This window comes from Nicotiana tabacum, chromosome 15, assembly GCF_000715075.1.
Source record: "Nicotiana tabacum cultivar K326 chromosome 15, ASM71507v2, whole genome shotgun sequence".
Lineage (NCBI taxonomy): Eukaryota > Viridiplantae > Streptophyta > Magnoliopsida > Solanales > Solanaceae > Nicotiana > Nicotiana tabacum.
Window position 1 is genome coordinate 122189035 of NC_134094.1, and position 26814 is coordinate 122215848.

Below are 26814 nucleotides of genomic sequence, written 5' to 3' on the forward strand. Positions count from 1 at the left end.
GGACTACAAGGATACAACTATAACGGTCTATATTAGATGACTAAGTGGATAAAGGAAAGGGGGGTCCTAATTGTTTTAGCCTAAAGGATCACCCCGTGCAACATAAATAATACTTCACAACTCCTTTTAGATGGGAGTTGCTCATACTATTCAGCGAGCACAGACTATCATCTCCTGCTACCTGATTACTATGTTAAAGTTGTTTACCTAAAGCATTCTAATTCAGTTCTAAGTCATGTCCTATGCGTGCACTAACCGTCCCATGCCTATAGTTCAAGAATCTTTGGACCTCTATTAGGGGTGGTTCTAGACTTACTTAGGCTTCTCAAAAACGATAAACCTAGGCGACAGTCAAAACAAATAGGACTGCACATAAAGACAATAAATGGCTCGAGTTGGCCTCCACATGTAAGCAACAAATGCACGCGAGCAAGTTCATATTATAGGAAGTAGACAAAATTAAGATGAATCGGAGTCCTTAAGTCCTATAGACATGCTTCTATGTGATTCTGATTTCAAGCGTACAGGTAATACTGCGACTTTAGACCAAGGACTTTGCAGATTATAGGTATTGCAAACCCTATAGGCATGATCTCTAAATTGTTTGCGCAACGAGGCAATAAAACCGTTTGAAAGCTTAAAAATAATCCGTGTTTGATTTTTATTGGCATACTTTCTAGACGAGTAACAGTATCCTATATGCAGGATTTCTAAGAATTGGCAATTGAAACTGATTCTATAACACTTCATCCTTATATGCATGTTTTCTAGGCCAGCAATATTATGGAAACAGCAATAACCATAGCTAATTAATCAATTATGGTCCTATAGACATGATATCTAAATGAGGATCATAAGTTAATATAATCCTACAGGCATGTTATCTAGAAAATACATTGCAGTTGCACGAATTGAAGGAGTGGACAGTTGATTCCTATAGGCATGTTGTCTAATAACGCATGACAGTAAACATAGTAAAACAGGTTGAGTAAGTGTGTGATTTCCTGTAGGTATGGTTTCTACTAGTGCACATGAAAAATCAAATAGCATATATGACAGGTTGGATAGAATAACAAGTAGGTCACATAAACCCTATAGGCATGTTCTCTACCCTTTTTATGCAAACATTAGAATATACACGTTTCCCCAATTTCACTAACACCCTAATTATTGTTATCACAAATTATTACAGGCCCAATATTACACATAGAAAACTGCAGACCAAAAGCAGGCCCAAAAGTAAAAATAAATCAGTATTGCCTGGGCTCTCAACAAGCTCACTTTTTTACGAATAGCAGGCCCAGATGCGAACTCAACTCAAGCACTTGAGGGTATCAATTGTACAGCCCAAGTCCAGGTTTTGGAACCATGTTAGAACCCAAATGGAGTCTCACTTACCAAACAATTACGAGTTAACAAATACACCTAGCAATCACTTAAAGAATTCTAGGCCTACTAACAACGAATAAGTGACAGAATTTGAAGAAATGCATTTTGTATTTTAGAAGCAGACATAGCAGGATTGATTAAATAAAGAACATACAAGTTAAGAGGATCAATAAGGCTTAGATTCCTCATAGCAAGTTGATATAACAATACTAACATTTCGGACTCGATCAATTAGCAGGAGATAACATATTGAGCAGAAGAACATATTGAGAGAGTTAGGGAAATCAGGTTTTCTGAGGTTATAAGATAAACATATCAGAGTGCACAATGTCGTACAAGTCTAGAATAGGGCATTAACCTAAAGGGTTTCAAATGTCTATCTGGTACAATGAAAGTTCTAACATGACAGTTCTAATAAGGTCACAAACAGCGTATCAACATAATAGTAGTATAGCTTGGGTAACTATCATGAAACTTAACATGGAGGGGATAGATCATAGTACAAAGGCTTTACGAAAACTTATGGCATGTGAAAGGCAGATTAGCTACACATTAACATGTCAGTTGACCATACATAAGAGAGAAAATGTGACATTTACCCTAAAGTCTAAGATGATGCTAAGGATCAGGATTACAGATAGCAAGGAAACATGTTTAGGCTAGATCTTAAGATAATATGAGATCCATATAGTTGTGACCTGTTTGCAAAAAACAGTCGATTAAACACAAGACTCAGTAATTCATTCAAAGAAAATGAATGCTTTCATAAGAGTTTTAGCATAGTACCCAAAGCAAGGCATGAAAAGGATTTTATAACTAACAACAGGTTGTCAGTTTCATTAAAAGAACATCTACAATAGGCATGCATTGTAACTCAAAACTCAAACATCTTCAGATACTAAGAAAAACACAGAGGTATGGAACTGATTCCAGAGGAAAACAAGGAAATTCAACATAGAAGTGCAGGATATAATGAAGAACACATATTATCCTAATACAAACTAAGAACAAACTGGAATCTATCACATGTACTAAAATGCATTCAACTATCAAAGAATACAAAATGATAGAGGAGTATCATAGCAGTGCAGTATCAAGGATTCACAACTAACAAAGGAACTAAATCATGCTCACAGAATTTTAAACGTCCTTAATACCTAGAATACATAGAGATATACATAAGGAAAAATATTGAACATTGCAAGAGTTAAAGGCATTAACCAGTAGCAAAATTAGGCGAGCAAAAGAATAAAGATTTTAGAATACTGGCAGCAAAAACCCCAAATCTCCGATACTTCAGAGTTTACAAGAGCCTCGTAAGGGCCCCGAGAAGTGCTTGCACCGGAGGAGGTTGATAATATTATGGCCTTGGCTTTCAGCTGGCCAAAAAGCCAAGTGTTTCAGAGAAGATGAGTGAGGAAAATATATTGAGTGCAATAGCAGTGAAAAACTCTTTTTTTCGGTCCCTAGAAGGGAATTGGGGAAGGGTTTATATAGTGTTCAGTTAACCAAAATCAGAAAAGGAAAACATCAATCGAATCACAAAAATAAGGAAAGAGCAACATGCGGAAATGATTTTGAATCGGATTAGGAGAAAACCCAACAAAACCTATTTGACAGAAATCAAAGATTGGCCGATGATCTTGGTGAATTGGACCCATATAGCCTTGCTATAAATGTATATAGACGAAATATTGTCTAGATCCCTATGATTAACACTGATTCCCTTGATTCGAAGATTTGTACTTGCCAAAATAGAGCAAGTACTATGTAATACCCTAAAGAAGCAACCAGTAGCGAAGGAACATAAGTATGGTAACTAAATAATGGGTGAATCCCATTGTTAACGGGATTAGGAGAGGGATTGGTGAAGGGCGGCGATTAGGGTTCTTCAGAGAAAAAAAAGGGGGGAGATTGAGGGGTTCAAAGGTGACGGAAATGGGAAAATGGGTTAGGGTGATGGGATATAAGGAAGGTGGGGGGATTATTATGGGTCGTTGATCATTTGAGATCAACGACCAGGATTGAAATGGGAGTGGGGCGGGTTCAAAACGGGTCGCGACCAGATTTTTTAAAAGGGTTGTTAGGTTTGGGCTGCTGAATGGTGTAATGGAGATGGGCCAATTGCTTTGAGCCTGGTTTTGGTCCGAAATTAGCCTAAAATTGGGCTAGGAGTTAAATACACGAAATTATTTTAAATAAAAATAATTAATAAATAATAAAATATTACTTATGCAATAAAATAACAGAAAATAATAACTTAACATTTATAAAACATAAAAATGCTATTGTAGCATGAATAATGTAATAATTGTAATTATGCATAGCATATAGGCTATTATTGTAAAATTACATAAATAACTAAAATATAGATATAATTATATGAAACAATGTAAAATATTTTAAAACATGTATGTGAGTATAAATAACAAATTTGGATGATTACGCTATTGCAAATAATTTAAGAGAATAATTAGTAAATATTCAAGTAATTTAAATGCAAGAAAAATCAATTTTTAAAGCTTTAAAATTATAAAATATTAAAGAAAATGCTTGTATAAATATTATAAATTAAGTAATGATGCAAAAATGATATTTTGAAAGTATATATACTTATTTGAAAAATATGAGGGCAAAACTGGGTATCTATTAGTGCTCATACACTTGTACCACTATGTCTTGGTACACATTAGCAGACTTTGAGGTTTTGGATTATTACTATGGTTATGATTGCACTCAGCTACTTTCGTTTTATTTATCTAAATCTGCTATTTTTAAATCTTTTAATTAAGGAAAATTTAATTACTTTGGAAACTTATTAAAAAGAGAAATCACGTGGTTAGTTCACTGTTGGCTTGCCTAGTGGTGGCGTTGGGCGCCATCACGGCCTATAGGAGAATTGGGTCATAACAGCCCAGCTCATCGTGGCGCATCATCTAGCCATCGTTCATACATTGCTCGACTGAGTCAGTCTTCTCTTAGTGCACTTCCAACTAAGAGTTCATCTCATGCACCATCAGTTCAGGGTTCATCTGTACCAGGTTCTTCTGGTAGTTATTCTGGTTCTCGGGGTCCACCTCAGTACTTGCCGACATTTTCCGAGAAGGGTTATTTTGAGTGTGGAGATTTGGGTCACATAAAGAGATATGCCCCCACCTTATGGGAGGTTCAGCTCAGCAGAGGAGTCAGACTACGACATCAGCACCAGTTGCTTCACCACACGCCCAGCCAACTCGGGGTAGGGCTCAGTCAGCTAGGGGTCGCCCAATAGGGGAAGGCCGATCAGGTGGCGGTCAGGCCCGATTCTATGTTATTCCTGCCAGGCCAAATGTCATTGCTTCAGATGCAGTAATCACAGGTATTGTCTCAGTATGCCACAGGGAAGCTTCTATATTATTTGACCCTGGTTTCATATATTATGTATCATCATATTTTGCACGTTATCTGGATATGCCCCGTGAGTACTTAGTTTCACATGTTCGTGTATCTACGTCAGTGGGCGATACTATTATTGTATCGGTCGTGTGTGGTAACTATTGGGGGAGTAGAGACTAGAGTTGATCTCTTATTGCTTAGTATGGTTGATTTCGATGTAATCTTGCATATGGATTGGTTTTCTCAATGTCATGCTATTCTGGACTATCACGCAAAAACCGTGACATTGGTGATACCGGGATTGCCGAAGGTCGAGTGGAGAAGTTCTCTAGATTATGTTCCACGCAGGGTAATTTCTTACTTGAAGGACTAACGGATGGTTGGAAAGGGGTGTTTGTCATATTTGGTCTTTGTGAGAGATGTTGAGACAGACACTCCTACTATTGACTCTGTACCGGTAGTGTGAGACTTTCCGGATGTATTTCCTGCAGACCTACCGAATTTTCCACCCTACAGGGATATTGATTTTGGTATTGACTTGGTGTCAGGAACTCAGCCCATTTCTATTCCTTCGTATCGTATGGCACCAGCTGAATTGAAAGAATTGAAAGAGCAACTTCAAGAACTTCTTGATAAAGGGTTTATTAGGCCTACTGTGTCACCTTGGGGTGCACCAGTTCTATTTGTGAAAAAGAAAGACGGTACTATGAGGATGTGTATCGACTACAGGCAGTTGAACAAAATTACAATCAAGAACAAGTATCCTTTTTCACGTATTGATGATTTATCTGACCAGCTTCAGGGAGCAAGGGTGTTCTCCAAAATTGATTTGAGATCTGGGTACCACCAGTTGAAAATTCGAGATTCGAATATTCTAAAGACGGCATTCAGGACCCGTTATGGTCACTATTAATTTTTTGTGATGTCTTTTGGGCTGACCAACTCCCCAACAGCATTTATGCACTTGATGAGTAGTATATTCCAATCGTATCTTGATTTGTTTGTTGTAGTGACCAATAAGGGAGCTCTATTCAGGTGGTCGGATGAGTGTGAGGAGAGCTTTCAGAAGCTCAAGAATGCCTTGACCACAGCTCCAGTTCTAGTTTTACCTTCAGCTTCAGGCTCTTATACAGTGTATTGTGATGTTTTTCGGATCGGTATTGGGTGTGTCTTAATACAGGAGGGTAGAATGATTGCTTATGCTTTGCGCCGATTGAAGCCATATTAAAAGAACTACCATGTTCATGATTTAGAGTTGTCAACCATTGTTCATCCATTAAAGATTTGGAAGCACTATCTTTATGGTGTGTCTTGTGAGATATTTACAGATCATCGGAGTCTTCAGCATTTATTCAAATAGAAGGATCTAAATTTGAGGCAGCAGAGATGGTTGGAACTGCTAAAGGACTATGATATTACTATTTTGTATCATCCCGGGAAGGCCAATGTGGTGGTTGATGCCTTGAGTAGAAAGACGGTGAGTATGGGTAGCCTTGCATTCATTCCTGTTGGTGAGAGGCCTCTTGCAGTTGATGTTCAGTCCTTGGCCAATCACTTTGTGAGATTAGATATTTCGGAGCCCATTCGGGTTCTAGCTTGTGTTATTTCTCGGACTTCCTTATATGACCGCATCAGAGAGCGCCAGTATGATGATCCCCATTTGCTTATCCTGAAGGACACAATTCAGCACGGCGATGCCAAAGATGTTACTATTGGAGATGATGGGATGTTGAGGATGCAGGGTCGGATTTGTGTACCAAATGTAGATGGGTTGTGTGAGTTGATTCTTGAAGAAGCCCACAGTTCGCGGTATTCCATTCATTCGGGTACCGCTAAGATGTACCAAGACTTGAGGCAGCATTATTGGTGGAGAAAGATTAAGGAATATATAGTGGGGTTTGTAGCTCGGTGTTTAAATTGTCAGCAGGTAAAGTACGAGCATCAGATACAGGGCGGATTGCTTCAGAGACTTAAAATTTCGGAGTGGAAGTAGGAGCGTATTACCATGGACTTCGTAGTTGAACTCCTATGGACTTCGAGGAAGTTTGATATTATTTGGGTGATTGTGGATGGGTTAACCAAGTCCGCGCATTTTATTCTAGTCGGTACTACTTATTTTTCGGAGCGGTTGGCTGAGATTTATATCCACGAGATTGACCGCCTTCACGGTGTTCCAGTGTCCATCATTTTAGATCGGGGCACATAGTTTACATCATAGTTTGGAGAGAAGTACAGCGAGAATTAGGCACACAGGTTCAGTTGAGTATAGCATTTCACCATCAGACGGACGGACAGTCCGAGCGCACTATTTAGATATTGGAAGATATGTTGCACGCTTGTGTTATAGATTTTGGGGGTTCTTTGGATAAGTTTCTGCCGCTTGCACAATTTGCCTATAACAACAGCTACCAATCGAGCATTCAAATGGCTCCGTATGAGGCTTTGTATGGGAGACGGTGTCGGTCTCCGGTATGTTGGTTTGAGACCGATGAGGCTAGGCTATTGGATACTGATTTAGTTCAAGATGCTTTGGAAAAGGTTAAATTAATTCTGGAACGACTTCGCATGGCACAGTCTAGATAGAAGAGTTATGCCGACCCGAAGGTTCGCGATGTTGCTTACATGGTAAGAGAGAAGGTACTACTCCGAGTTTCGCCTATGAAGGGTGTTATGAGGTTCGGAAAGAAGGGCAAGTTGCATCCTAGGTATATTGGGCCTTTTGAAGTACTTAAAAGAATTGGATAGGTGACTTATGAACTTGCATTGCCGCCTAGTATATCGGGTATTCATCAAGTGTTCCATGTATCTATGCTCCGGAAGTATGTCGGAGATCCGTCTCATGTTTGGATTTCAGTACGGTTCAGTTGGATGGTGATTTGACTTATAATGTGGAGCCAGTGGCCATTTTGGACTGGCAGGTTCAAAAGTTGAGATCAAAGAATATAGCTTCAGTGAGAGTGCAGTGGAGAGGCCAGCCAGTAGGAGAATCTACCTAGAAGACTGAGCGGGAGATGCGGAGCAAATATCCACAACTATATGATACTCCAGGTATGATTCTAAACTCGTTCGAGGATGAATGTTTGTTTAAGAGGGGGAGAATGTAACGACCCGGCCGGTCATTTTGAGTATTACAGTCCCATTCCCCTATTTATTGCTCATTTTGTACTTTACAGTTGTTGTGTGACTTACCGGGGTAGTTGGTGCGGGTCCGGTGAGGTTTCAGAATTAATTGAGACACTTAGTCTCAAGGATGAAAACTTAAGTTGAAAAGGTTGACCGGATGTTGACTTATGTGTAAACTACTCCGAAATTTAGTTTTGATGATTCCAATAGCTACGTATGGTGATTTTGGACTTAGGAGTGTGTCCGAAAAATTATTTGGAAGTGCAAAAGTAAATCTCAATACAGACAAATCTTGGCACGAACCACGTAGCCCAGAAGCTTATCAACCACCGTACTTCCTCTGAGGCACCCCATACTGTCGTAACCGAGACGCCCACGCTGAGTAGACCTTCTGTAAATTTGAAGTTGTTTATCTGACTCCTTTGGTACTGAAGTATAGGATTATTAAGGGCGCGAACATACCGCAAGTCCCAACATTATCACCTGTAAAATCTCAGACCTTAAACATGTGCAACTTTCGGGGAACCTTTCCGTACCACATATATACATCTCCGGACAGAACTGATATAACACATGACTCCGCAATATGTTCATCTATAGTGGACTCCCTCCACTTGGTGTGAATCCATAGGACATAACGTCTGATGATCCACAATACTAACCTTCATATCTCGTACTCATCAAACAGATGCCAAAATCCGTTGTGCCCCCACGTAAATCACTAAGTGATCCTTCAATACATTTGCATCTTCAGTCGGGACTACACGTTGAGACAATGTTTGAGCATCCCTGGCTCCCTCGTAGTCCATCCGCGGAATCATGAACCGTCTGCGCACAGCTGATACCGAGTGCGCAATGTCATACACAAGTGGATGTAAATGAATATAAGATATATGCTTCAAGCTGAATCATTATCGCACGATAAGGAATAAAAGAAGGGGAATTTCCTAATAGTTTTCGTAGCCTCTCGAATATAAGTACAGACGTCTCCATACTGATCCACAAGACTCTACTAAACCTGCTTATGACTTGTAGTACCTATGAACCTAGAGCTCTGATACCAACTTGTCACGACCCAAAATTTTCCTCCGTAGGATGTCGTGATAGCACCTAGTCTTAGGGACTAGGTAAGCCTAACACTTATTGAATTAGTGGAAACTCAACCAATAATTTTTAAATATGAAATAGAAATTTCCTACATTTCCAAAACCGGTAGTATAAGTCTTAAGCTCTACAGAGATTGCTAGAAAATCTCTAAATACAAATGTTCCAGAAAAGAATCAAACAGTGCAAGGAAAATATCAGAAGGTGACTCTGAGGCATGCGAACGCGACAACAGGTGTACCTTGAGTCTCCACCGAAATTCCCGATCAAATAACAGGAATATCAACAACTCTGAGTTACCTGGATCTGCACAAAAATATGTGCAGAAGAGTAGCATGAGTACTCCACAGTGGTACCCTATAAGTATCAAGCCTAAACTCGGTAGAGTAGTGACGAGGCCAGGTCAAGACACCTACCAGACATATAAACATGTACAAAGTATTACATAAAGCTAACATGAAAGAATATCAATGTAAGGCCAATAACAGAAGAATTTCCAATTCAAATCAACAATGAGAACACGGATGGCAACGAGAAGATGATCAAGTAGTTAAGCAGCAACATAGTAAGAGTACAAATGACATATGAATGGGTTTAAGTAAGGAATCATATGATAAATCAATCAATTAAATTATTCATAATGCATGTATTTCAACATAAATTACCCGAGGTATCACTCCTAGAAATCTCAAATCATTATTTGCAACTTCCAATTCTTACACATGTGGCATCTTGTGCCCACATCCTTCCGAATCACTTTTGCACGGCAATATCCCCATACTACCATGTGTATAGTTTCTGTATCAATATCATCCAAGATGACCAATGAATAATTTAAATACACTTAAATACAATTTTCAAATTGAATACACTGAAGCATTGAATGGGTTATTAAGCCAATTGAGGATTCAAATAAGGTAAAATAGTGGAGAGGTTGTGCAAATAGAATATCAATTGAGTTTAATTTAGAAATATATATGAGATTCAATAAAAATATTGTATTTATACAAAGATAGGACATCAACCAAATTCTTAACGAGATAAATATGGGATTTATTAAAGTAATACAAAATAACAAATTTTTCACATAAATTGCATGACAATAAGGTAATGAGTGGATTTGAAATACCAATTAGAGTAAAAATGAAATCACCATTTAAATTAGTAGAACTCAGAATAAGATATGAGTTTTATTTTGAAAGACTTGCAAGTGGAACAACTTGAGAATTCTTTCACTTAATTCTGCTAAATTTTCATCAACTTAGCATATCACATAGGATGCATGACTTACTCAAGAAGTCCATATTATTTTATTTTTAATATATTGACGGTTAATTAATTATGATCCAAATACAATGAGGTGATTTAAGAAACCGCAGTAACCGTCCTAGCATGAAATGCATCATGAGAATCACAATCGGAATTAACCTTAATATCACAATAATTTCATATTTGTATATTTGTTGCGGCGTGCAACCCGATCCCACACAACATTAATCATATCTGTTGCGACTGCAATCCGATCCCACACAATAATAATCATATATATTACGGCGTGCAACCCGATCCCATACAATAATAATCATATCTGTTGCGGCATGTAACCCGATCCCATATAACATTAATCATATATGTTGCGGCGTGCAACCCCATCCCATATAACATTAATCATATTTGTTGTGCGTGCAACCCGATCTCATATAACATTAATCATATCTGTTGCGGCGTGCAACCCGATCCTATATAACATTAATCATATCTGTTACGGCGTGCAACCCGATCCTCAATATAACACAAATTAAATAACCAATTTACAACCAATTACGATGTAACACAAAATCAGAAGGAATAACGAGGCTACACAAAGAAGTCACAACTAATGAAAACGGCTACACGATAGCAAATAGCAAGGAAATAACAATCCATAAACCAAGGCACAATTTATGAGGATCAATTAACAATTAAGGTATGTAGCAGATAAAGCATGAATTCAACAAGTGATTACAATCACCAATTTGCCATATAAGGGGTGAACTTGACAACAAAGATGGAACATGTGCTAACAATTTCAAGTAAAGCACGTACAAATAATTCTAACAACAAAAGATATGGTCATGAAACGATAATTACAATTAATTACATGAAGGAAGCCTAACAGTCCAAACCGGTCAAATATCACATATAGATCGTGTACCCACTTGTCATCTCACGTACACGACCTTCACATAACACGAATGACATAATCATCTCAAATCCTAAGGGGTGGTTTCCCCAACACAAATTTAGACAAGACACTTACCTCGATGAAACTAAACCAATACTTTAAATGATCTTCGCAAGTAAAGCCACCTCCGGACGGCTCAAATCCCGCTGATTTCCTTGAAAATCCCTCGAAAATAAGATCGCCACAAATGGAGCTTCCTTAATGCAGCTCTTTAGTGATATTAAAACCTCCCACTACTCTTACAACTTCAATCTACATCAACACAATTCAATTGGGCCAATATTAGTAGACGAATTTCCAGATTTTTGGTCATTTAGGCATTTTATCAAATACCTAGAGTACATAGCATTTTACTACCTCTAGTAATGGTGTTTCTTCATCCAAAAATCCCTCCTTCCCACCAACAAGAACTACTAAGACATCCTTTGTCTACAAACAACCTTCTTTAGCACCATTAAAATCATTAATGAACTCGCATCCACCCAGTTGTTACTAATTAATTCATTACAAAATCTTTACAACACCCAATAATCTAGTTTAAGTATTTATGGATTCCAAGCACCATCCAATAAGTACTAATACTTATGTCTTGCTTACATACTCATAATAAATCTATGCATATATGTTTAAGGGTGTAGGATTATCTTTTGAAAGAAATCTTGTCAAAACCCTCTTTTGAGTTCTTGAAGAAATTTCTTGAAGATCTAAGGATTTCATGGTGCATTTAGTTAGTTCTAGAGTGGAAATGATAGAATGAAACACCAAATTAATAGGGATTACTCACCTTGGAGATGGAGGGAGTTGGAGGTCTTGAGAGGGTGGAGGAAACCCCCAAAATTCGGCCAAGAGGAATGGGGAAAAATGAACCCCGAAGTGAGTAATTAACATTTCAAACGCCACAGGTGGCATGGGGCGCTACTTGTGGCCCTGTTTCCAGAACCTCAAAAATCCCAACGCCCCACGCTACCCTGGGCGTTGGTGATGGGAAATCTGTTCTATTTCACCCGGGTCAAGGTTATTTTGGTAACCACCACTTTTATACAAGATTTATTCAAGAATTTTCCCGAGTACCAAACCTAAATATCATGAATCACGCACCTATTTAAGACTAAGAAACTTATGAACTTCCGAATTCCAAATTCTACATTCGATGCCGAAACCTATCAAATCAAGTCTGATTGACCTAAAATTTTGCATACAAGACATAAATGACATAATGGGCCTACCAAAATTTCCAGAACTGGATTACAACCCTGATATCAATAAAGTCACCTCCCGGTCAAACTTCCAACCTTCCATTTCCAACTTTCGTCATTTCAAGCCAAAATCAACTATGGACTTCCAAAAAAATATCCGGACACACTCCTAAGTCCAAAATAACCATACGGAGTTATTGAAACCATCAAAATTTTATTCCAGGGGGTTGGTTGCTCAAAAGTCAACTCTCCGGTCAGCTTTTTTCTTTTAAGCTTCTTAAATAAGAATTGTTCTTCCAATTTGATCCTAAATCGTTTGAAAACCAAACTCGACCACACACGCAAGTCATAATATACATTACAAAGTTGCTCGAGATCTTAAGCCGTTGAACGGGAAGCTAATTCTCAAAACGATAAGTCGGGTCGTTACATCTGGCTATTATAACGCTTGGGTTGAAGGAGTCCCTCTGGAGTCTGCACCCTCCACAATGAGCGCGGTTGATTTTATATTGAGGGATGGATCTTTCCTAGACATGTATCTTTCCCGAATCATTTATACTTTGGGATGAATTTTTCCTGGGCATGGATCTTGCCCGAATTTATACTTTGGGATGGATTTTTCCTGGCATGGATCTTGCCTAATTATCTATATTGAGGGATAGATCTTCCCTGGGATGGATTGGCCTTACACAGTATTGAGCGACTGACTGTCAGTTGATATTATATTTGGGATGGATCTTCCCTGGGTTGGATTGGCCATATACAGTACTGAGTGATTGAGTATTTTGAGAGTGTGGGTACACGAGGTTTCCATTGAGGTGCAACACATACAGCATGTAGATATAGAGATGTCATATTCCTCATATCATTCAGAATTGATCTATTTTACTTGTACTGAGTTTAACTGTTGAACTTGAAAGCATGCCTACATTTCTGTACTGTTATTTATATATTGGACTGTACTTGTTGAGCTCGTCACTACTTCCAGCCCAAAGGTTAGTCTTGTTACTTATTGAGTACATGGGGTCGGTTGTACTCATACTACATTCTTCACTTCATGTGCAGACCCAGGTACCTCCGGATACGGCGGCTGCTAGATTTCGCGGATTTATCTGTTGGAGACTATCGAGGTAGTTGCTTTGGCATCCACAGACCTTGACTCTCTTTCTTTTCAGTTATTTGTATTGTTCTACATTTCCAAACAGCGTTTGTATCAGTCAGACTATGTTATCATTTAGATGCTCATGTACTCAGTGACATCGGGTTTTGGGAGTGTATTTTTATAAATATTTGTGGGATTTTCTATTGAATTCAAATACAGTCAAACCTCTCTATAACAACCTCGTTTGTTCCTAATATTTTTGGATGTTATAGCGAAGTGTTGTTATAGAGAACATATATTATAACATAACATAAAAATTGGTTCCGAAAAAGCTTGACTTTTATAGAGAAGTACTGTTAAATAGGGATATTGTTATAGAGAGGTCTGACTGTATTATGTTTTCAAACTCAACGGATTATAGTGTTTATTGAGGTTATCGGCTTGCTTAATATTGAGATAGGCGCCATCATGACATGTGAATTTTGGGTCGTGACAGAGACGTTCTTGATTGCATGAGTATAGGAGAGTGCATTGCATCTATATAAAGGTCTTAGTGGATGTAACTGAGAACACACAATCTAAATCAAACCTCTCTATTTCTTCTTAATTCCTTCTCTTCTTCTTTAGTGTAAAAATGTCGGAAGGACAAAGCAGCAAAGGAAAGGCTCCACTCTTCATCAAAAACCCTGGTATACTAGCTTGATGTTCTCTTTATTAATTAATTAATAATGTACTAGTATACATTAACCCTTCTTTACTCTCTTTTCTTCCTCTACTTTAATTCACACACAAAAACACCGCAATACAAGTGTCTCCAAGAGTACATTGAGGCGACAACGATTGTTGATACTTATGAATAGACAAGTGAAGCCCTTGAAAAGGAAATGAACAGGAAATGCAATGAAATAGCACAACAAGCCAGGAATTAGAGGAAGATTGTGGTTGAGTCAGTCCATGATGCTATTGGGATGGAGGAATTCTTGCAAAGGAAATGTGGCAGGGAAAATGGATGGACAGGGACTATGGTGACCGCTACACCTCAAAGCCCAACAGAGGAAGATATGTTGCGCCGGAAAATGAACAAACTAAGGGATGCTTATGAACCCCTAAGAGTTACGTCAAGTGATGTCTCCTCTCTAAAGAGATTAGGGAGTGGCACGAACCGAGGGAGCAAGAGAACAGAGCAAAGAAGTTGGCATTATTTGATCCATCGTCTTGTAACTTTTTTTAAATTGTTCCATTGTCTTGTGTGTTTCTTTGAATTCTGTAGTGCTAGATTCATCTGTGTTCGGATGATAATTTCACCAATATAGTTGTTGTTAATTCTGTTATAGGCATTTTGACTTCCTGAGTTTGAGAATTGGCTGGATGTACTGTTCTAAACTTTAGTAGTCTCTGTCTTTGGAACAAGTAGCTGACCTTTTACCTGGTATCTAAACATTTTGTAAATATTCAATCTATATCCCCCCTTACACCTTTGCAGGCAAAAACTATCACAAATTTTGGTCTTTTTTAAAACTTTTGATTTGTTATTTTGCAAAGCTCTCTATGTTGGACTATGTTTAGCTTCTTTGTTTGTTTGTTCTGATTTGTGGATAATATGTGTTTGTAGGAATGGCCTATTTGTGTGACTTATGGAGCTATAGATGGCTACTTGGTGGGGTTGTTCGCATCCTTGGTTTGCATTATCTTCCGTAACCGCCAGCAGCATCTAACAGGAGAGTAGTGTTGGAAGACTTGATATGCAATGGTATTAGTTTACTTTGTAGACGAAGTTTTGACCCATTGTTACTCTTGCTCAACTGCATAGCTATCCAATTTGTTCTTTTCATGATTTAGTTTTCCTCTTGCTTTACCTCTTTGCATGGTTGATTTTTTTAGTGAATGGTGAAAGGAAAAGGGAAAGGGTAATGGAATTTCAAAAAGAAAACATTATAGCTCAATTGTGAAGAAATGCTAATCACAAACGATCAAAATTACAATTTACCAATGACCGAAGGGACCAAATGTGCAATTATCCCAAGAAAAAAACAAACGAACAAGTGGAAACGTGATTGATTGTGAGTTGGACGAATTGACAGGTGACTTGCTCCTTGGTCCATTTTGCTCAAATTTTGGATGGGTTGGCTCAAATCGTTTTAACCCTCTTAAATTTGACCTTATTATCCATTTGACATCCCCTATTCAGCTTTGAATTTTCCATGAAAATATTACAAGGTGAAAAACGATTATACTTCTATAAATCTCCGAGAACAGAGAAAAAGAAAAGGGAAAAAACATATACGCATCAAAAAAGGGGTTAATTTTTATAAGACTGCATCAAGAAAAGGTATATATTTGAAAGCGATCTACAAGGTAGTAGTAATCTGGTACAATCCTTCATTGAGAATGTTTTAATAGTGTAAAAAATAGTTAAACTGTCACCATATATCTACCCAAAAAGAACAATAAATCTCCATTCTTGCACAGAAAAGGAGCCTAACATCAAAACAGACTCAAGAAAACATAATTATTTAGAAGAAACTGAAGCCTAGAAAAGGATTTTAGAAGCTTTCAGAATGGCCAAACTATCTTCAGGTTTGTACCTCAATAATGCTATTTTCCAGTTCATTCATCGTCACATCGTTGTTTACATCCGTATGCCACAAGAAAATGGCACTCAAACAGCAGAGCCTAACATCCACGATTGATTCTTAGCAACAGAGAACTCTTCACTTGTGTCAAATAGTTCCCTGGACCAAATTTGGTGCAATTTGATATATATATATATATATATAAATCAAACTATAGCACACGTCTAAAAGAATACAGGAGGAATGTTACATTGAGCTACGAGTATGCCCCTCACAAGGAAAGAAAGGAGCAATCATTCAGCTAACCGCTATTTCAGCTAGAAAACCATCAATGTGCTAGAAGAACTTGAGTTTCCCTTTGGCCATAGATGCTTTTCCATGCTCCACATAGCATGCTGCTTTTTGAGTCCCTTTCAAGCCAGAACATGAGTCACCGGCCCCTAAAGTGACTGCAAAGTAGAGATAGACAGTGCAGAGAAAGGCTAGGAGGGCAAGCGCAGTTAGCAGGAAGCGGTGACGCTGAAGTAGAGTCGAACAGCTCCCAAATTCATCACCTCGGGAATGTTGTCTTTTTAATGATGATGAAGTTGAAAATGCAGTCTGCGTCTGTGACCTCCTATGAGGTGAAGATATATTAACTTCAAGAACCATAGCTTACACACCGAATCTTTTGCAACCGGATACAATTCTTGCACCTACTTAAATTCAACATAGTAAGCATTATGAGTGCTATAGAAGAGCACAGAGCACTAATTAAGTTCTGGGAGACAGCAAATAGAAGTGAAAATCTACATTTTACTGGCCCTACGCCATAAGCAACAGCAATTGGGGGAAGACAAAGAGGGAGGGTAATACAATAGGCATCAGCTAGCTAGCTTTCAGCCAAGAAACCCCAAGGTATGGAGCCAGTTCATAACACATCTAGAAAGTAAAATCTGAACTATTGAAAATAATTGAACAATTTGACTAAGCAAACAATGTCAGAGTGGCAATGATAACAGTAAAATGATCGGCAAATATTATGGCCAATGATAGCCATTTCACATCCTTCTTTTCTTACAACCAAACTGATTAGAAACATTACGATAGGGAGAATGTACCAACATGGTTAGAGGGCAGAGTAGCAGATCTCTATTCCGTCTTAGTTTTCCATCATGTCACAGAGGTTTCACTTTGTATCTCTACAAAGTAATTGGAAAAAAAGCTTCAGAAAAATTTCATACGAGACTACATAGATCTAAATCGGTTCAATATCTAGTTACCATATATGGTTTTCTCATTATCCATCTCTATCAATATGCAAAGAATAACAATCTCCTCACACTGGTCATTATGTAACGACACTATGCTAGCAAATGATAATGTAACACTATCGTAGCTGAAGTCGTATATGCAGTGGCGGAGCCACATGCACTCAAGGGATGTCAACCGACACCCCTTAGTCGAAAAATTACACTATGTAGTTAGGTTATTTTTTTTAAAATATGTATATATACTATGTATTGACACCCTTTGATTTCTTGGTAAGTTTATTTCTTTATATTTTGACCCCCCCTTAATGAAAATTCTGGCTCCGCCACTGCGTATATGGATGTAATACGGCACCATGAATGTCAATGCTGCATGCAAAGAATCCAAGTTTGCTCTGTCTAGTTCTAAGATGAGAAAGGCAATCAGGTCATGTTATTCAGAAATTCCAAAAGATTTCTGACGTAATAGCTATGGTTAATTCCTATAGCCGTTGTTATCAGTCAGATTATGAAATTCAGATTCTTCCGCACCATAACATTCATGTTCTCACTTCTCACCATCAAAGGAGCAACAACCTAGGCCAGATGTCAACGCAATATCAATATGTTATTGACATTTCAGAATACACTCAGTTAACCTGTTCATTCGCACAAACCAACTTCATAACTGCATAAATACAGCTCAACTGGACGATTGGCAAAGACCATCACTCCCAGAAAATCCCTAAAGTGAAAATCTCTTTTTGAGTTTAGGAGTGATGACCCAACTGAACGTGCAAAGAAAATGTTAAGCAGCTCTAGTCCAACAGATTGCATACTTTTCTTTGAACGCATAATCTGTTGCAAACAAAGATTTAGACGATAGCAGGCAACACTTTGAGGCTTTCTAAAAACGATAGTGTTAATGCCTTTAGACAATTTGTGTAAAATATTACACTGAATACAACGTAACTACATTATAAGTTGATTGTATCAAACCTCTAGACTTATCAGGTTAAGACCTCTTCCTGATCCATAATTACAATTAAGCCCAATATACTTAATCTCCACAAAGTTATTATTCCCTAACCAACAGAGCTTGTTGAAATCACACGATTTCATCAATATGCTTTGTACAAGGCCCGAAACATAATTCGCCTCTAAACATCAAACAAACTCACTAGTCAGTGCACCCCAATCCCAAACTAGTTAGGCTTTGCAGTAATTGAAACATCCCCAAACTCACTAAATACTGCACCTCAATGTAAATAGTTGCATTTCGACTTAAGAGTCCAAATATTAAACTCCTTTATTACTAAAAATCGTACAATGACGTCCGACATATACGGATCTCAATTGTGTAGATAAGATAAAAAAAAAAAGTTCCCAAATCTTTTCCAAGGACAGTCAATTAATCGAGTTAATAAACAAAACAAACCAATCAATTTCGACAAATCGATAGGAATACAACAGATCTGCAAAACCATATAAAAGGGAAACCACATTGAATACAGCTGAAAAAAATAGTACGAGTCAATTGAAATGACAAAAGGGAAGGGCCTTACAATGAAAGGGAAAAGCGAAAAGAATGTCCTTCAGCCAGATCAGAGCTAATGGGATGTCCTTTTCCTTGCAAAAATCAATAACTGGAGTTTGTGTTTTAAGGAATTTTGGGTAATTGTGAGAATCGAGAGCTCCCTTTTGATTCGGAGAGATGCCCGCAACGACACGAGGGTCACACGCTTTCGCTAGGGAGATGGACAAGATTTGGACTTTGTTTTAGGGGCATTTCTTGTATTATCTAGTTTGCAAAATTTATGTTGAATTACATTCTCTACTAAAAGGCGCCTTTGTCACAGCTCGTCTTGTAACTCTCAGTGAATGTGGATGTAAGAACTTAGTAGTACCGTGTTTTATAGGATCCTGTTCAGTAAAATCCCTCCAAGCGGATTCAGTCAAAAAGCATAGTAAAAAATTATATAAGCGACACTGGTAAATAAAATTTGTCACCATGCAGCTTTATTCGTCATGTGTCCTCAAAATAAAGTCATTGATGCTCTTTTAATCAAAGTTGGGAATTATTTTTAAAAAAATATTTACTTTTAATTTTCAGAATTTTATCTATATATATTAACAAATTTTAATTCAACAAATTTATTAATTTAAAAAAAAAAAAATTAACCAACTTAGAAATCTTATAAGAAATTTAACATAAGAAGTATTTACAAACAAAAAAAAAGTTTTTAAAAAAAAAAAGAGTTATGAACTAAACTAATTGATACAAATGTTAAAAGTAAAAGAAATTATACACCGAACTAGAATTTTCAGCATTACATAAATTAACAATTTTAACACAGATAAACTAAATTACATTAAATTAAAAAACTACAAATTATCTCAACAAAGTACTCTTATGTTTTAGCAGAAATTATGAAAGAGAGAATCAAAATTCACTTTAAGGAAATGTTCTTTTTTAAAAGTAAAATAGGGTTTAATAAAAATAGCTACTATTATGGACACAAGGTACCAGTAGGTGATGAAAACAAAACGGTAACGTAAAATAGTATCTACGTGTATAACGAAATGATGAACTGAATCATGAAATGAAATGTGGAAAACATATAAGTTCACTGATTCAGAGATTCGAACTTGAGACGTTCACCTCCATTATGAACCCTCTTTGCTGCAGCAGCCATTTATGTCAAGTGGATTCATATCTTATAATATTATCTGCTTTCATGTTTTTTTCATAAAGTTAACAAGTAAAAATAACTATTTTTTTTACGTCGAAGCAGGTTCAACTGAATCCCCTTACTATAAGATGGGTTCGCCGTGCTCTAGTATAGTTTCAATGGTGAGGATCTATTTAGTCTTTAACTATAGTTAATTCTTCTCTAACTTTTCTTTATTCGCACTGCGATAACACGTGCATGTCTTCTTAATTTTTACTTTCTCCTCTCTTCATTCTCCTTCTTCAAACTCCTTTAGAACTCAGCCAAATAATTTTTCAATTCTCTCTCCATTCTTCAAAATTTATATTGTTTATATTGCTCTCTTTACGGATTTGATAATTGTTTGTTCTCTTTCGTCCATGAATATTCAGGACTGATTTTCTTCTTGTCATAACAAGCCCCCTATTTGGCACTATGTGGTTGAAGATGCAGCATATTGTCCTTTCCTAAGAACACTATTTATTCACTAGTAATATGATTTAGTTCCATTTTAGAATTGAACTACATATAATACACAAATTGAATTATTCATAATTGTTAATCCATTACAGAACATCTCCAAATTAGAAAAAAAAAATGCAGAACTTGCTGGAATGGTAAGGAGAAAAGGGGGCCTAGTCTGGATTCTCCAAGAGGAAAATAAAAGCTAGAGAAGAATTAACTATAGTTAAAAACCAAATAGATCCGGACCATTAAAACTATATTAAAGCACGTGTCAACATATTAATGCCCTATTGAACTTTACTGGACTGGATCTCAACCCTTTGGAAATGTCCAACCAGATAGCAGCGGTTAAGAAATCATTTAAGTTCGAATTCATGAAAGTGCAATTGAATAGTACTATAGTGGAAGTTGTGGGTTTGAACACCAAGGAGCAAAATCAGGAGCTCCTAAAGAGGGGTAAAAAAAAATATTAGTGGTAGGAGGATACTAAATTCAAACTCATTGTGCGCACGCTTTTTACTTATTTTGGGGTAAGACTAGATGTGGATACAAATATCGGGAAATTGTGATGGTGTGATGTGGTTTTATCATTAGATACAATGATGCTAACCTTGTGCTAGCTTCTTCATTAGTCCTGGAGAGAGCTTCAATTATGTTGACAAAAGCAAAGGCCATGCTCAAAAAAAAAAAAAAAAGATGTCACAACTAGAATTTGAACCTACAGTATAAAGCAATTTTTGAACAACCTTTGCAGCTACACTAAAAGCTTCCAATATGGTAAGGGCTTTCATCAAGTTCTGTAGTAATTCTAGTCCTGAGCTTGTGTACACCTCTACCAATTCCCATCCAATGGAGAATCGCAAACCTTTTGTTGGCCATGCGCTTGGAGCAAAATCAGAAGTCAAACGCAGGAAAAGAGATGCATCTGTTGATTGGTAACTGTACATCTCCACCTAACCCGCCAATACCCCATCCTTGGCAACTGGACTAACTAAAATCAAAAGGCCTTAAATCGCAATGGGAATAAGTCAAAACCAGCAGATCTTTACTGTCTTAAAACAAATTTTCCAAAGATAACAACTGGACTAACTAGAAGTCAAAGGCATTAAATAATGGGAGAACCCAGAAGTTGCATTTCCCACCTCAACCAGCAGTTCTTTACAGTCTCGGAACAAATTTCCACTAGTGATCATTTTCTGTCACTTGGAGTAACTGCAAAGCAAAGCTACCAAATGAACCTTCCCCACTCGACAAGAATTTTGGACGCACATTTAAAGTAAAACCTCCTTTACAAACCCTCATGAGTAATTAAAATCAACTCAAAACCTGTTAGTGGTGTGCAAAAGAATGTTGCTAAAAAGATTCTGGCACTCAATCTTCGTCATCTCCTGCATGCTCCAATAAATAATTTGCAGCTAGTTCCTCATTGCGATCACAAGCTAAAAAGGCCTCAATAACAAGAGCTCGATCAAAACCCATAGCCTCGAGCTGCAAATCAATGAACCAATTAATTAATGTACATCATAACATCCATTCATGAATGAAACAGAAAACAAGAGCTAGTTGGGGCGTGAAGAGAGATGACTATTACTCGCTCGATCGCCTCCTGCTCTTGTGGAGTGACACTAACTGTGTGGGGCATGTCCTGCTCAGGCTGATCAAATATGTCCCTAGAAGAAACAAGGGCAAAGCATGTCATCCAAAAGCATCCAAGGTATTTCATTTCTTTTTCCCCATTGAAAAGACCTATGGTATTCCAAATGTGGCCTTGGTACTATCAAATCTAAAGACAGAAACACCATAGCTCTTCCCAAGTAAGAAAAATGAAAATGAGAAAATACTCTTTAATTTCTGTGCTATGCTTGGATACTGGAAGTAATGCAAAATCTGTTTCTACTTTCTAGGCAAATAAATTAATTAACAGCAAAGAATAAAGCACCAAATTAAACATCCACCTGATCTGAAACAGATAAATGATAGAATGCTTTTTTCAAGATTACATGCACCCTTTCCATTTCAAGAAAAGATACATGCATCCTTCTCTTTTCCTTTTTAACAAAAGTTTTTACCCTCTTCTTTTTTGGGGGGATAAGTTATATAAATTCCATGTGTAACTATAGCTTGGTAAGGAGTAAGCTGAAAGCTACTAACCCATCAGAACCATCTACAGGTTCATTGATTAGTTGAAGAAACTCTTGATGGTGCTCTTGTATCATTCTCAAAAGTTGAGGATTTTGCTTTCCAAGTTCCTGAAGCATAGGCTGTACAGAAAGAATGAACTTGCACATTTAGACGATGACAATGGTAAACTACACTAGAGGACGAGAGTTACTTGCCTGTAGAATTTGTGGGTTAGATTGAACCATAGAACGTAATGCTTGAAACTGCAAAGAAAACAAAAGAGAAATTTAAGGGGCAAGAAAGTAGATGTCCAGGAAATTTAAGCACAAAGGAATGTCCAATGCAATCTATTCTACAGAGATACGGCTTAATCTAATTACTTCAAATTGAGCAACCTACCTCCAAAACTGAGGACCATAGGCAAAAGTCAAATTGAATGCCTAAAAGATGAATCCTACCTGTTGGTTATTCCTGAGAAAATCAAGGGATCCAAGGGCAGCACCACCAGCACCAGCAACATTCTCCTGTAGAACTTTCAGCTTAGACGACATAAGAAAAAAGATAAACAAACGTAAGCATCAATAAAAAAACTATAGTAGACCTGCGGAAACAAATTTAAAGGAGCTGAATTGGGTGCTCCAGAAACAGGGGCAGCAGGCACTGTAGTAGTCCCTATTGCAGAATTAACCCCGCTACTAGCTACTGGTACAGCAACTTCTGCTGTTTCAGGAATCCCCTATTAACAAAAGGAAGAAATCCCTCTCAAAAGACAAAAAGAATAAGAGAAAACAGACTTGCAGTGGATTTTTCCTGCAAAGTGGGGCAGACCAGGTACATACTGAATACAAGTAATCAATAGCCCTTTCAGGATTGTTATAAGCTGCTCTAAGTGCCCGTGTCACTGCTTCTTTATCCCAGTTGCCACCACCCATTTCCATAATTTGTTGTATTGTCTGCTCAAGATTATCTCCAGCAACTAGATTTGATGCAGCTTGACTAAAATTATCAGTTGGAAGACTGCAGCAAGGTAAAAGATGTAATAGTTATCTCGAGTATGGGAATCAAGAAAGAACATGCAAAGAAGTACGCAAAAGGAAATCTTATAATGAAGTAAACTGGTAAAGTGTCTTACCTAGCTGTTGCAGCATCAGAAGCTGATGCAACATCCTTAGGTTCCCTACACAGAATGTGTATCATGAGAAGAGCAGAATCCGAGTAAACAAGAGTCAAATTATGCTGACACTGAGAATGTTGACTTACGGTGCTGGTGGAGTCACTTCAGGTGCTGGAGTTGGGTTGACTGTAGGAGCTGAAGGCTGCTAACGTTCAAAGAATAAGAATTAATACTATGAAAATGAATTAATGGACACTAACCTGGAGAACTCTATCCCAAAATGACTACAAGAAGAGAAGTACCGGTGCAGATGACGTCCCACTTGAACCAGCAGTCTTGCTCTGCAGAAAGCACATTACGCATAGAAGGTTAGAAATTTGTTTTGGGATAACTAATCAAAAAATTTATAAATCACTAAGCCAGTGCGACAAAAGCATAACTATAAATTGTGCATGCATCAACATCCTGTACTATAATAGCATCAACATCCTGTACTATAAGTAGATTGTACGCTAGCAAGAAAATACATCTTTGATTAAGGCTATGCATATTCCTCCTTTAGCCTTCAAAAATTATATCATTTCTTTCAAGTCACGCAGTCCACCAAATGGCTTGAGGGACGGTATTCCAAGTCTTTTGAGATTTATTGCACAACACTTCTTTCTTCCAACATTGCAGTAGCTCCATAGTGGATTTTGGCTTGAGGGTTAGAATATTAATTGACTGGACATCATACTGATCTCAGGATATTATGCCCGGCTGCTCGCATCCTCTGGATGCTCTGATTAACAAAATCCTTACTTCATAAAAAGAAAAGATTTTTCAAAGGATAAACGGGTATGGCAGCACTTTTACAAGATATGAGTTAGGTGCTGAGGAAGAAGTGCAAAGTTACAGGTAAAGAACTTCACAGATAAGGAGAACACGAAGATTTACAGTTTTACCTTGCTAAGCATGACAACAAGAAAGCCATCTTCAGAAACATTATTTTCCAATAACGTGCTTTCATCCTTCAAAACCTTACCATTGTGAATCAGTAACTGCTGCCCACATGGATAATTATCTTTTCCCTGTATATCCTCAATGTTTTTCTTGACTGCGATAATCTACATTCACACGAAATCCAATCTAAATGACCGACAAAAGCATTATAAATCATCACATAACAGTAGCCACTATTTCTATAGAAGTCTTTAATTTGAAAGCAAAGCAACCATGTCATTTTTCGATGAAGAAAAGCAACATTATCATGTCAGACTAGAGACGTGAGATTGTTAGGGTTTGGGTCACTAGACGCACTAAAAAGTTACAAGAACTCTTCAGCTAAAGAGTAAGGAACTTCATATGCAATTAAATATTTGCAAATGTTTTTTTTATAAGGAACAGTATCTCATTCACAAAAGCATGCAGAGCAAGTTATAGCTTTAAAGAGCTCAGAAATCCATGCATCATTTGCCTATCCATTATCATAATTGAAGCAAAATTTTAAAGTACTAATACAACTGAATTTGATACAAAGAATTGATCTTGACCCTCCTTCAAAGCAGCGATTATTCTAACACTCTGCTTCTCAAACAACAGTTAAATCAGTTAAATGGATAGTAGGCTATCAAAGCACATTTTTTGTCATTTCCTAAGACATGAAAAAAAATGGCATCATAAATAAAGACCAAAGGCAGCTTAAATTACTCAACGAATGACTCTGCCCAATTCAACTTTTCTTATTTTCTCCCCAAAATTTAGTCTCGCTGAAAAAATCTTCACACTGGTAGAAAATCTTAGCATTATGTAACATACTGTTGTTCAAGTGACATTCTTTACCTTAATGTAAAGTAAATAAAATCTAAATACTGTTGGAACAAACTTTCCATCTTACTCCCTCCGTACCGATTTATATAACACTCTTTTCCAATTTGTAAGGCCCCCCAATATGTTTGACACCATTATATTTCTACACAAACTTCACAACTTTCAAGAATTCAAATTTATTAATCTATTCAAATTTGGAGCCTTGGCGTAACTATAAGAGTTGTTGTCGTGTGACCGGAAGTTCAAGCCTTCAAGGATTCAAACCGGGGAAACAACCTCTTGCATAATTGTAACATAAGATTGCATATGATAGAACCCAATGCGGTTCAACCTTTTTTTGTACCTCAGCACGTAGCGAGAGCTTACACCAAGCTGCCCTTTTATCAAACTATAAATATTGTGATAATTTCTCTATCAAACTAACTTTCAAACCAGTAGTTCAATATTTTGTTCAACTATAATTAATAGAATACATAAGTCCAATAAATCATAAAAGCTATGTCTAATCAAATTCCTGTCATATAAAATGGAACCAAAAAGTTCCTGCTCATTCAGTAATACCATCGAGACTATCAAATTTCTTAAAACTCAAAACACAAAAGAAGTGCAAAATTCGGAATTAAACAACGCAAAAAGAGATAGAGAGGGACTAACGGTATCGGAGGGCTGAACCCTAATTTCGAAGTGACTGCCTTTCAGAGTCTTCACAGTAAGCTTCATATCGGCGAATTGTGAATTTACTTTTGATAGAAAAACCCTAAAACACCAAATGCTGCTATGAATCGCGACGATTATAAAATGTGCTTACCTTACAAGATTTGAGAGGAGCACTAATGGGTTTTGATTTTCAACATATTTGCAGACACGCGAGTTACTAATTATGGATTAGAAAAAGATCTTTGTTTTAACTTCTTTTTTTTACGAGTATTTGGTGTTAGAAAATTTGACGGAGAAAGAAGGAAAAGAAAATAAAGGAAAAGGATTGGTGTGATGCGATTATTGTCTCAAAGAGTAATTATGCAAATAATTGTGCCACATCATCATGCCAAGTAGGTACAACTTGACATATATTTTTATGATATGAAAGGGTTACATAAGTTAGGGACTAGCGCGTGATGGAATATTCTAGAACTATGGAGAATTTTTTTGGGAAAGCTCTAGATATTTATGGACTTGGTAGGAAGACTCTTTTGGAAAGTCATGAAATGTTCTAGTCATATAAAAAATTCTAGAGGGTGTACTTATTTGTAAATATAGGACTTATAGAATAATTATTATT

The 26814-nt window shown here is 37.2% G+C and overlaps 1 protein-coding gene and 1 long non-coding RNA gene across 4 annotated transcripts; both read right to left on the reverse strand.

The window, feature by feature from the left end:
• Window positions 1–15870: 15870 nt before the first annotated feature.
• Window positions 15871–19321, reverse strand: LOC107764525 (uncharacterized). Its single transcript, XR_012699441.1, has 2 exons — window positions 18881–19321; window positions 15871–16781 (listed from the first exon to the last, which is right to left on the reverse strand). It is a non-coding gene; the product is annotated as an uncharacterized LOC107764525 (long non-coding RNA).
• A 2025-nt stretch (window positions 19322–21346) lies between these two features.
• LOC107764526 (ubiquitin receptor RAD23b) lies at window positions 21347–26524 on the reverse strand. 3 transcript variants are annotated; one of them, XR_001643250.2, is made up of 14 exons: window positions 26190–26524; window positions 24671–24832; window positions 24029–24067; window positions 23873–23931; window positions 23745–23789; window positions 23452–23629; window positions 23214–23348; window positions 23071–23136; window positions 22828–22875; window positions 22643–22752; window positions 22083–22161; window positions 21818–21979; window positions 21634–21703; window positions 21347–21482 (listed from the first exon to the last, which is right to left on the reverse strand). XR_001643250.2 is itself a non-coding variant. In XM_016583115.2 (13 exons), exons 1-12 carry the CDS (start codon window positions 26253–26255, stop codon window positions 21863–21865), a joined length of 1101 nt encoding a protein of 366 aa, XP_016438601.1. In that variant the 5' UTR covers window positions 26256–26524; the 3' UTR covers window positions 21516–21703; window positions 21818–21862. The 3 variants fall into 3 exon arrangements, 2 of the variants coding, with proteins under 2 accessions (XP_016438601.1, XP_016438600.1); XM_016583115.2 differs by lacking the exon at window positions 21347–21482 and having other exon boundaries at window positions 21516–21703; window positions 23873–23928; XM_016583114.2 differs by lacking the exon at window positions 21347–21482 and having other exon boundaries at window positions 21516–21703.
• Window positions 26525–26814: the final 290 nt, after the last annotated feature.

Coding starts and splice junctions, on each gene's coding strand:
- LOC107764526 (XM_016583114.2), bottom strand. CDS start 26,255: ATGAAGCTTACTGTGAAGACTCTGAAAGGCAGTCACTTCGAAATTAGG. Junction 23,932..24,028: donor GTGGGACGTCATCTGCACCG/GTACTTCTCTTC, acceptor TTTGAACGTTAG/CAGCCTTCAGCTCCTACAGT. Junction 23,790..23,872: donor GAAGTGACTCCACCAGCACC/GTAAGTCAACAT, acceptor CATTCTGTGTAG/GGAACCTAAGGATGTTGCAT.